This window comes from Hypanus sabinus, chromosome 6 (assembly GCF_030144855.1).
Source record: "Hypanus sabinus isolate sHypSab1 chromosome 6, sHypSab1.hap1, whole genome shotgun sequence".
NCBI classification, from domain to species: Eukaryota; Metazoa; Chordata; class Chondrichthyes; order Myliobatiformes; family Dasyatidae; genus Hypanus; species Hypanus sabinus.
The window spans coordinates 92,368,989-92,381,225 of NC_082711.1; the positions used below are offsets into that span (position 1 = coordinate 92,368,989).

The following is a 12,237-nucleotide window of genomic DNA, read 5'->3' on the forward strand; positions in this document are numbered from 1 at the left end:
GTGTTTGGCAGCTTTGGGTTTGTACTCACTGGAATTTTGGGGAATGTGGGGGGAATCTCATTGAAACTACCGAATGTTGGGAGAACTAGATAGGGTGGATGTGGAGAGGATGTTTCCTGTGGTGGGGGTATCCAGAACTAGAGGACCCAGTCTCGAATTTGAGGAATGACCCTTTAGAACAGAGGTAAGGTGGAATTTTTTTAGCCAGAGTAGTAAATCTATGAAATGCTGTGCCACAGACTGCGATGGAGGTCAAGTCCATTTGTATATTTAAGGTGGAAGTTGATAGTTTCCTGATTGGTCAGGGCATCAAAGGCTATGGCAAGAAGGCAGGTGTATAGGGTTAAATGAGATACGGGATCAGCTATGATTGAATACTGGAGCAGACTTGATGGGCTGAATGACCTAATTCTACTCCTATGTTTAACAACTCCTTAGCCCCGTCTTAAACTGTATAATCTTTCTATTTCTAGCCTCATTAGCACTTGGCATGGGTAGCAATGATCAGCCAAATGGCCTAATTCTACTCCAATGTCTTATGGTTTTATAGTCTTAGATTACACCTGCTGTTTCTGAAATATTTGTAATTTTCCAATGCTAAAGGCATGGAACAGTTCTGCATCACAGAATATCTCCTTTTAGTATTTCAATAGTGTTGTGATAATTAGTAAAACATCTTTAGATTATTAATCAGAAGCTCCTGGCAAAGCAGCCATCTTTGAAGCTAACCTAGTTAATATTAATTACAATATCCATACTTAACATAATTATCAATTACATGGGAATTATTTGCTTATTTAAACATGCAAAAATGTTTTTTACTTATAACAGATTCTGATGGCAGTGGGGAAAGTGCTGGTAAGGACAGTGAAGAAGGTTCGGAGAGTGAGGGAGGACAAAATGGCAGTGAGGAAGACTCAGAGCAGGATAAAAAGGTTACCATTGATGAAAAGATTGTTGAATGCAAGGATGATCAAGCCGAAGAACCTGTAATCAAAGAAGAAACTGAAAATGAAACCAGTCAGAAGAAAACTAAAGAATCCATGGATGACGTTGCACCAGATGAATCAAACGATGGGCAAAAGAAGTGGAATCTACGTAAAAAGAGAACAATGCTTGACATGATATCAGTGGAAGAATTGAATGGGTTTGATGATTACGACAGTGAAGATGATAATGATTGGCGGCCTTGTGAGAAAAAGAAAGGAAAAGGTGTAAATGATGATGATGATGAAGGTGGTGGTGAGGATGATATCAGTGACAGTGATGAGGGCAATCCTGATGATGAAGACAGCAGCAGTGCCAGTGAGGATGATAAGCGAATTAGAAGAAAAAACAGGCCATCTAATCGAAATGCTGCCAAGACAGAAGGAACGACTGACAGTTTTCTGTCCCAGAATAAGAATTATGAGGTACTGTGTTTAATCCTTATTCATAAAGATAACTTTTGGCTGTTTGAATATACAGGAGAAAAAGATAATGTTAAAAAAACTGATGAGAATGCTGTAAAGATTAAATTCAAGCATAATCTGTACATGGTCAGCCATTGCAAATTTATTTACAAAAGCACTTTTTTTTATCTAGGTACTACATTTTATGAGATCTGGAGTTTGTTATTTGTTTAAATATGACTCACCGGAAATAATCCAGAGACTTCCCTAACCTTTTGTTTTCTAGTCCACAGAGGGTTAAGCAGTCAGATGAAAATGAATAACTTTGATTCTTAAAACTTCTGTTACAGTGAAAAAGAAATACCGTCGGTCGATTTCTAATATTTAATCTTTAAACTTTATAGGATAGTATGCTGTTTGTCATCCATGCCTAAAATTAGATCTGATGGTGCATGTTTTGGAGATGTTAATTGTGCAAAATTCTGTTTTACTTTGAGCAGATGATGATCATTTCCAAGAATTGGCACGTTTGTAATGAAATTGCATTGATCACTTACCATAGAATCCATTGGCATCCCTGATCTTTTCCAGGCATCATCCCTGTAGCTCTTAGTGCTGCTATTTGCTTTCTTTTTCTGTCAATGTAAACTTGTGGTATAAAATTCCACAGAACAATTGTATGCTACTGTGATAATCTTCACAAAATACAGATTTTGAATATCTTGATTTCATTAACATAATGATGACATCTTGGACACTGGTATTTTCCAGTATTGATGGCTTCTCACAAGTGCAGATAACGATTGTATATGTTCAAGCCTATAGAGAATCTTACTAAGAACAAAAAATTTTAATCAACAAGAAATGTTTCTATCAACTCAAAGTGCAGAGTAATCTGATATTTAGTGGTAAGTTCTGACGAAGCACATGGAACTGGGGGAAACTAATGTTTAATGCTTTCAGTTGTTAACAGTGGTCTCAAGATAAGAATTTGTTGCCTGTATCAGTCTTTGGATGCTTCAGCACATGCTAAGCAGCCAGAGAACTTTTATCACTGCAGAATCAAGTCAAGTCAAGTTGATTTTTATTATCATTTCGACCATAAACTGCTAGTACAGTACACAGTAAAAACAAAACAAAGTTCCAAAAGGACCATGGTGCTACATGAATAAATAAGTAATTAATAAACACGACAATAGGCACAGTAGAGGACAAATTTCAATATAATAATAAATGATATAGATGTCAGTCTAGACGCTGGGTATTGAGGAGTCTGATGGCTTGGGGTAAGAAACCCTCTGGTTGTGAGGGCCCGAAAGCTTCGTTCGGTACCTTTTGCCAGATGGCAGGAGGGAGAGGAGTTTGTATGAGGGGTGTGTGGGGTCCTTCACAATGCTGTTAACTTTGTGGGTGCAGCGTGTGGTGTAAATGTCCGTAATGGCAGGAAGAGAGACCCCGATGATCTTTTCAGCTGATCTCACTATCCACTGCAAAGTCTTGCGATCCGAGACGGTGCAGTTCCTGATCCAGACAGTAATACAGCTGCTCAGGATACTCTTGATACATCCTCTGTAGAATGTGATGAGGGTGGGAGATGGACTTTTCTCAGCCTTAGCAGAAAATAGAGACGCTGCTGGGCTTTCTTGGCTGTGGAGCTGGTGTTGAGGGACCAGGTGAGATCCTCCGCTAGGTGAACACCCAAGAAATTTGGTGCTCTAAACGATCTCTACTGAGGAGCTGTCAATGTTCAGTGGAAAGTGGTCACTCTGTGCCCTCCTGAAGTCAACAACCATCTCTTTTGTTTTGTTCACATCCAGAGATAGGTTGTTGGCTCTGCACCAGTCCGTTACCCGCTGCACCTCCTCTCTGTATGCTGACTCATCGTTCTTGCTGATAAGACCCACCACGGTCGTGTCATCGGTGAACTTGATGTGATTCGAGCTGTGTATTGCTGCACATTCATGGGTCAGCAGAGAGAACAGCAGTGGACTGAGCACACAGCCCCAGGGGGCCCCCGTGCTCAGTGTGATGGTGTTGGAATCAAACCAAAATTAGCCATTGGTAACAGAACAGGAGCAGCAAACAGATCAAGAGCCTCCAGACTATGAGATGCAGTCTGAAGGACACCAGGAACGCGAAGGTAGCTTCTGCAGGTGCATTCCTTTGAATGCATATTCCATTTCTTAGTTGAATAGAGGAGGGAAGCATTGTCAGCACAGCCATAAAGGATTTGCTGACTGAAAAATACTTCCTGTAATATGTTTTCACAATCATTGCCCTCAGTGCAAGCCAAGTGATGCTCTTCATGTTCCAATTTTTAAGCCAACGTACTATACCAATAATCAGATGGGAACCCCACATTCTATTTTGTAGGACCTTGGGCACATGATTGAATAAATCCTGGCCCCTTGCAATATCTCTTTGCTGATGAATAATAGAATTATACAGCATGGAAATGGACCCTTCAGCCCAACTTCCACTCTGACCAAGCTTTTCCTGAGCCAGTCCTATCACCCATAAGTGATATCTCACTCACTTTTTTTTTGCAAAACAATTTACTTTCTGAAAAGGATCTTCATTGTGCAGGTGTAAACAGTTGTGCTTAGGATACAATGACATTTCATGAGGGCAAAACATTTCTTAAATCACTATTTTGGGATTCTCATTACTGCAGGATTCTTTCCACTCTTATGCTGTTACGTTCTATGAGCAGAGGTATTCTTGCCCACCCAGCAAATAGGATCTCCTTGCTGACTTGTTTCTCACTGATGAAGACTTGCACGAGGACTTGTGGAAGCTGCCTGCCTCTCTCTTGAAGTCAGTATATGTGTGGATGTTCCATGGGCTCTAAGAGCCGATCCCTTTTTCTGATTGCTGTCAGACAAGCTAAACTGAGTGAGGGTCTGTTAGAGAACTATAGAAGTCTAGTTATAGAATTTGTTTTTGGGTGTAAGCCACTCCAAAGCTGTTTGGTTATTTTTTTTTTGCCAGGAGCTGGATATGACATTAGGGCTAAACAAAATACATAAGAACCTGCATTCCGATTTCTAGCATAAATATATTGTGCCATTTTGGGTTCTTTTGTAAATAATAGGGCATTATGTAGTGGGTCCATGATCTCAGCTTACCTGAATTAACAATGACTGAATTTTCAATTGAAGTATATTGTACAGGTAACTCCTGGATTGGAGAGTCAGTGGGTGGAAGTGTGCTCATTCCTAAACAGTGGTTTTCCTTATGATTTTCTGTAATGTGAAGTAGTGTGTCAAGAAATGCAAGTAGAAAAATAAGTTTATTCATTTGCTTTTTTCACAAGTTCCTTGAGCAGATTTTATTGCATGTCTCACATTTCAGTGATTTGTGAATTCTGTAAGGGTTAAATTTACTTTGCTTCTATTAGTTGCTATCTCCATATTTGGCCAAACTTCACATCTTCACATTTAAATACTAGCAAAAATTTACACCAAAGTGGTTCGATAGCTCATATGATTGATATTGTTAGCAAAGCTTTATATGGGGATCTCCTTGCTGCATCTCTGCTAGCAGTGTATCCTTTAGTGTGTGTGTGTGTGTGTGTGTGTGTGTGTGTGTGTGTGTGTGTGTGTGTGTGTGTGTATGTGTGTATGTGTGTGTTTTTTAACTCATTTTAAAAAAACATTTACAGTAGTTACAATTTGTTTATGAGGTAGAAATTATTCTAATTGACCATGTAGGTTGCCCCATGTCGGGATGTCTGGCAACTGGAAAAAGCTGTCGTATTCCATTGAGTCCCTTTAGAATTTTAAGGCCTCTTAGGTCTGTCATCCTTCATTTGCAGATGCTGTTCATTAATTATGAACTGATTTCCTTGAAAATTAGCCTGAAGTTATCATCAATTTCTGAGAAATAGCATTGAATTAAATTATCACAGACGACTACAGAAATAATTTCTGCTTTCTGAAACAGTTTTGATGCAATTCAAAATGCATTTTTGTATTTTGTTTTAGGATTCCTTTTCAACAGACAGAGACCAAAACTTCAGTTCTCAGAAAATGGACTTTGTACAGATTTGCTGTGTTTGTCTTGGAGATAACAGTGAAGATGCAGATGAAATTGTCCAGTGTGACAATTGTGGAGTAACTGTACATGAAGGTAAGTTATATGCATTCAGTATTCAGGCATGTATAAAACAATAATTTTAATTTGTTGACAAAATAAACCTAATACTAAAATTTGAACAAAAGTGCCAAAGATATGCATGCATTTATCTTTGTACTGGGCATGTTTGACATGTATTTATGTTGGACAATACTGGACACAAAGTATTGTGGCTTCATCTCCATTGCTGCCAATGTGCCACTCAGCATGTTTGTTCCATTTTCCAAATTGTTGCTCACCCATTTCTGTGCAAATCAAGGATATGTTCACCAGACTCCCAGTCAAGATGGCGATAGTTTAGTGGCTAAAATATATTGCTCCGTTTTATTTCTTATCTTTGCACTCTTTCTCTCCCTTGTTTCCACTCCAAAGTATTAAACTTTTATTCTCCCTTCTGCCTGCAAATACGCCTATTTTACAATGACTTCAAAGACCACCAAATTGGGGAAGAAACAAGTTCCTGTCGCTGGCCCCTCAGGTGAAAACATTATTTTGATTTTAGAGCAGCACCGACAGGAGATAATAGCTGAATTTAAGTCTTCAATCAGTTCAGTGAATTTGAAATTGGTTCAAATTAAGTCCATAGTGGAGGATCATGCCCAATGCTTATCACATCTTGAGTCTACCACCATTTTTAAGAGCTGGGAAGTGTTTGTTTCGACTTGAGAGATCATAACAGCAAGCTATTATACAAAGTTACTGATTTGGAAAGTTGGAGCAGATGTCAAAATCTACGTATTCTCGGCTTGCCAGAGCTTATTGAACATGGATCTCCTGTCAAATTTTTCTCTGCTCTGTTATATGGGATTTTTGGGAACAATATACTTTCAATCCCACCTGAGATAGACAGATCTCTTCGCACTTTAAGGCTTATCCCAGAGTCGGGACACACCACATCCAGTAATTATTTGTTTTCATCGCTACCAGACTAAAGATCTCCTCGTTAGGGAAGCCTGTTGGAGAGGGAAGTTGGAATATAAGGGTCAACCAATTTGTGTTGTCAAGGACTATGCTCCCCAAGTTCTGAGTCAGTGAGCCAAGTTTAAGGGAGTCATGAAAGAATAATATAATCGCGGCTTCAAGCCTTCCCTTCAATTTCCAGCTGGCCTTCAAATAATTCTTACTAGTGGAGGCAAAAGGTGGTTTAATTCGGCTTCAGAAGCCCAGAAATTTATTGATGACCTCCCTGTGCTTTGACTCCCTCTGGTTCGGTCTGATTACTTACATTGATGGAGATGTACTTTTATTTTTGTCTTTTTTTTTCTGACCTTTCTTAAGTCAGTAATTTTTTTTTTGTAGTTCCTTATGGATAGGTTATTGGGTAAAATCTGTTTACTTGTTTTTATATTTTTTCTTAAACACTAGTTCATATATTTTTTTGGGATTATTACCATGAGTTAAACTTAACAAATTATGGTGGAATCGTTTTTCTTTTCATTATGTATAACTTTAGTTTGTAGTGCCAAAATTTTTTTTTTAATTGAAGCAAAATGGAGCTGCTGATGATGTTAAAAAACAGGAACTGGGATAATGAGGTGATTTTTTTTTTGAAGAGCTTGCTGCTGCTTTTCGGTAGCTCTCGTAGTGGGGTACAAGAGGGCTGAGGGAACTCTAATGCCTACATTATTCATAGAACCTTTAGACATTTGTATTGTTCAGGACACTTTTCTGTCCTGTTTTATACTTCTGCACAAAGTTGTTACTTGAATTTCTGACAATGCTTATGCCTACTATCCTCTATCTTTTTTTAAAAAAGGACAATGGTTAGTCTGTTGAATTTTGTAAGCTGGAATGTTAAGGGATTGCACCATCCTGTTAAAATAAGGAAGGTGTTTTCACATATTAAACAGCTTAACGCAGCAATTACTTTTTTTGCAAGAAATACACATTCGTAGTTCTGATAATTCTCATCTTATGTCAAGATGGATGGAGCAGCACTTCCATTCAACTTTTCAGGCTAAAGCCAGGGGGGGAGTTTCAATTCTCATAAATCAATATGTTCCCTTTGAGCTTCATAACAAAGTATCTGATACAGATGGTCATTTTATTATTGTCTTGGGGAAATTATACAACACACTGGTAGTCTTGGCTAACTAATATGCCCCCAATTCGGATGATGTGGAGTTTTTTGATCGTTTCTTCTCTTTATTGCCTGAGCTGAGTTCATACTCTCTCATATTGGGTGGTGATTTTAATTGTTGGTTACATCCAGTTTTGGATCAATCGTCCTCTATTCCTTGATTACCAAGTAAATCTGCTTTATCAATTCAGTCTTTCCTTTCCAATTATAGTATCACTGATGTATCGCATTTTCTCCATCCAAATGTGAGAGATTATTCTTTTTTTCACACATCAGTTGCTTTCATTAGAATTGATTTTTAATTAGTAATCAGTTGATTCCATCTGTTCGCTTTTTGTGACTATCTGAGTATTTTGATTTCTGATCATGCCCCAGTCACCCTGTCCATAATTCTTCCTGGTTTCCCCAAATGAATAAACATTGACATTTTAATCCAACCTTGTCAGATAATGACTTTGTAAAACTTATGGAGAACCAAATAACTTTTTAAACACTAACACGTCATCTGAAACCTCAAGTCATGAAAAGTCATGGGACACTATGAAAATATACCCAAGGGGTCAAATAATTTCATAAACTGTGAATTTGAATAGAAAGGCCCATAACGAGCGATTAGATCTGGTCAATCAAATTAAAGCAACAGACTAACTATATGCCCAGACTGAAAATCAGGAGCTGTATAAGAAACAAGTGGAACTTCAGACTAAGTTTGACCTTATTTCCACTCACCCAGTTGAGCGCCAACTTTTGGAAAGTAAGAGCTGGTTTTATATACGTGATGATAAATCTGGTAAATTAGTCAACCAACTAAGACGCTCAAAAGTTAAACAACATATAACAAAAATTTGAATGGAAAATGAGAACATTACCTAGAATCATTCTGAAATTAATGACACATTTCAGAATTACTATTCTCGACTCTATACTTCTGAATCTCTAAATGATCATAATTTTGTTGAGCATTTCTTAAGTAGTTGAAATATTCCTACGCTTTCTCGTGATCTTAAAGCAAAATTGAATGAACCATTATCACTAGAGGAAATATCTCAGCTATTTCTGTACTGCAGTCTGGTAAATCTCCTGGACCTGACGGGTTCTCTGCAGAATTCTATAAATCATTTTCCTCACTGCTTTTTCCTCAACTAATATGAGTTTTAACTGACTCATTTAAACATGGTAAATTGCCAGCATCATTTAATGAGGCATGTATCATTCTTTTACCGAGAAAAGGCAAAGATCCAATAGAATGTTCCTTGTACAGGCCAATTTCTTTGCTAAATGTTGATGTTAAAATGTTGGCTAAAGTTTTGGCCTGTAGATTGGAGATCATTCTACCCATAATTATTTCTGAAGACCAAACTGGTTTTATTAAAAATTGCCTCTTTTTTTAATATACAGTGTCTATTTAATATTTTATACTCACCTTCAGCTGGGATTCCTGAATGTGTCATTTCTCTAGATGTGGAGAAAACATTTGATTGTGTGGAGTGGAATTATCGTTTTGCGGTTTTAGAAAAATTTGCTTTTGGACAAAGTTTTATTATATGGATTAAATTGTTATATTCACACCCCACTGCTTCTGTCTTGACTAATTCTCAGCGATCCCAACCTTTCAATCTTAAATGTGGCACCTGGCAAGGGTGCTCTTTAAGTCCCTTACTTTTCGATCTGGCCATAGAGCCATTGGCAATTGCGTTTCTTAGTTGCGCTGAATTGATGGGGATTTGGGGGAGAGGGGTGCTGAGCATAAAGTCTCTTTATGCTGATGATCTTTTACTTTTTATATCAAACCTGACTACCTCCTTATCCGCGATATTTTCAATCCTTAACAAATTCAGCCAGCTTTCGGGATACAGACTTCATTTACATAAGAGCGAATTCTTTCCAATAAATAGAGCACAATTATTAGAATTTCATAACCTCCCTTTTAAAGTAGTAAATAATCAATTTACTTACCTTGGCATTACAGTAACAAATTATAAGCGTCTTTTTGGAGAAAATGTTACTAATCTTTTAAAACATACAAAACAGAGTTTAGCACAATGGTCACCCTTGTCCATATCTCTGATAGGTCGAATTAATGTTGTTAAAATGTGTATACTTCCTAAATTTTTATACTTACTTCAATCTTTACCAATTTTTATTTCTAAAGCTTTATTTGACTTGTTAGATTCTATTATTTTGTCCTTTCTGTAGAAGGGCAAACGTCCCGGATTAAATAAGGCTTACCTTCTAAAACCTAAAAGGGTAGGTGGTATAGCCTTGCCCAGTTTTTGTTTATATTACTGGGCATCCAACATGCATTGTCTTATCTTTTGGTCACACTTTTATAATCAGTCTGACTGCCCAATATCGATGGGAATGGAGTTGAACTCTAATAAGAATCTCTCCATCTCTGCACTTCCTTGCCATTTGCCTAAATTAATTGTTAATTTGGTTATAAGCCACACTCTGAGAATATGGGCTCAGTTCAGAAAATATAATGGGCTTCATGGTTTCTCTCTCTCTAGTCCTATTCTACATAGTCATCTTTTTCAGCCTTTTATGCCGGATTTAACATTTCTAGACTGGCACAGGAAGGGCATTAGGTGCTTTGAAGATCTTTTCATAGATGAGCGCTTTGCAACTTTTGAACAACTGTCTCTAAAGCTAGGACTACCTAACACTCATTTCTTTAGATATCTCCAAATTAGACATTTTATCAACCCTTTAATAACAAACTTTCATGAGGCATCCGATAAAAATGATGTAGATTTGTTTCTTCATATGAATCCATTGGGTAAAGGTTTAATTTCTACTATTCGAGATATGTTAGCGATGTTGAGGCCAGCCCCCTTTGACAAAATTAAAACTGCCTGGGAGCGTTTTTAAAATTTTCCTTTGTCTGATGAGGTTTGGGGTTCAATTCTCAAGTCAATTAATTCAACTTCTCTATGTGCTTGCCATTGACCTTTTGAAGTTTAAGGTTGTAGACAGGGTTCATGTGTCTAAAACTAAATTATTGCGTTTCCATCCTGATATTAGTCCCTGTTGCGGTAAGTGTAAAGGGGGCAAGGCTTTCCTTATTCATATGTATTGGGCTTGTCCTAGCTTGGGGAAATTCTGGAGAGATTTTTTAAAACTTTATCTCAAATACTTAATTGCTACTTGGAACTTAACCCTCTGATTGCACTTTTCGGTACTTCGGGAGAAGTTGACATGCATCTGATTCCAACTAAGTGTCGTACATTGTCTTTCACCTCTCTTTTGGCCAGACGTGTAGTCCTTCTTAGGTGGAGAAATGCTGCCCAACCCACTCATGCTCAATGGCTCAGAGACGTTATGTCCTGCTTAGACCTTGAAAAGATTAATTATTCATTTCTTAATTCGGACATAAAGTTCCAAAAGGTGTGGGGAGCTTTTCTTGAATATTTTCATAATTCCCATTTAGATTAAGGGTGCATTCCTCCCTTTTATTCTTTTGCATATACACCCTATCCTCGTTATATGCGGGGGATACGTTCCTTGCAGTTGACGCATAATGTGAAAGTGCATAATATGAATAATTATTTAAATGGAGAAAATAGGGATGCGTTCCAGAGGGCTTCCTAGATATGTTTTATCTGTAATTTATTCACATTTTCATACCAATACGACACAAAAGTAGTACTACAAGACACATTAGTATTATATTTAATCAATTTAAGGTAATATTCAATGTAATAAATCATGGAAAGTTAACATACTAGGGTGTACGGTACTCACCAACAGTGGCAGGTGTGTTTGCTCCAGTGGTTGTTGTGGTGTTGGGATCACATCAAGCACAGCAAGGGATGAAGGAAGACTCACAGAACTCTTTGAACTCCCGGAAGCAGGAGATGACACCGGTTTGAATAACGTGCTGAAGGTTGTTTGTTTAACAGCATTTTGTTTTTCACAGTAAATTTGCTTGTAGGGAAGAAGGATTGACGGCAGGGAACGACAGAAATTCTGACTCTGCTCTAAACTTGAGTCCATGTCCATCGCTATTTGTGCCAAGTGTTCCAACTTCCGCCATTCTCTCACCATTGGTAAACTCCCAGGATTTTCAAAATCATCTGTTGCTTGCAGCATCTGATAGTTTGCCGTAAAAAAAAAGCTTTGAATATGGATCATACCTTGGTCAAGTGGCTGAATCAGCGATGTTGTGTTAGGTGGCAGGAAATGCATTGTTATGATGAATGCTGTCCAAATGTTTTGGATGGGCTGGCGCATTGTCAGGCAACAAAAGAAATTTAGAGGCATGATTCTGTTCCCGGTAGTTGTGTCCCAGAGCTGATGCCGTGCTGTTAATAATTTCCAACTTTTTTTCAAGTGTAAAAGCGGTTCTCTGCCGCTTGGTTGATGGCCCAGGACATGACATCGGACGATTAGGAGGCATAGTTAAATATTTCAAGCACAGAATCACTGTACCATAGGTAAAACCAACACAAGTTTAAGAGTACAAGATCATGCATCCATACGCTACCAAAACCAATGCGAGACTGGTGGGAGTGAGATTGTGAGGCGCGCGCATGTGACTTGTATTGGCTGGAAACCAGGTGTCCTCGCATAACTGTGAGTTTTGGATGCATATAAGGAGACATTGGTAGAACTAGGTTCCTCGCATAA

General features: G+C 38.0%; 1 protein-coding gene across 3 annotated transcripts in view; it reads left to right on the plus strand.

Annotated features, from left to right (window-relative positions):
* phf14 (PHD finger protein 14) overlaps nt 1-12,237 on the plus strand; it is a 252,389-nt gene that overhangs the window by 30,962 nt on the left and 209,190 nt on the right. For all 3 annotated transcript variants that reach the window (XR_009512717.1, XM_059972616.1, XM_059972617.1), the window contains exons 3-4: nt 832-1,412; nt 5,378-5,522. Coding sequence is in view for 2 of the 3 variants with exons in the window: in XM_059972616.1 (XP_059828599.1) it covers nt 832-1,412; nt 5,378-5,522 (726 nt within the window). In the remaining variant the exon portion in view is untranslated. The remainder of the gene's footprint in view (nt 1-831; nt 1,413-5,377; nt 5,523-12,237) is intronic.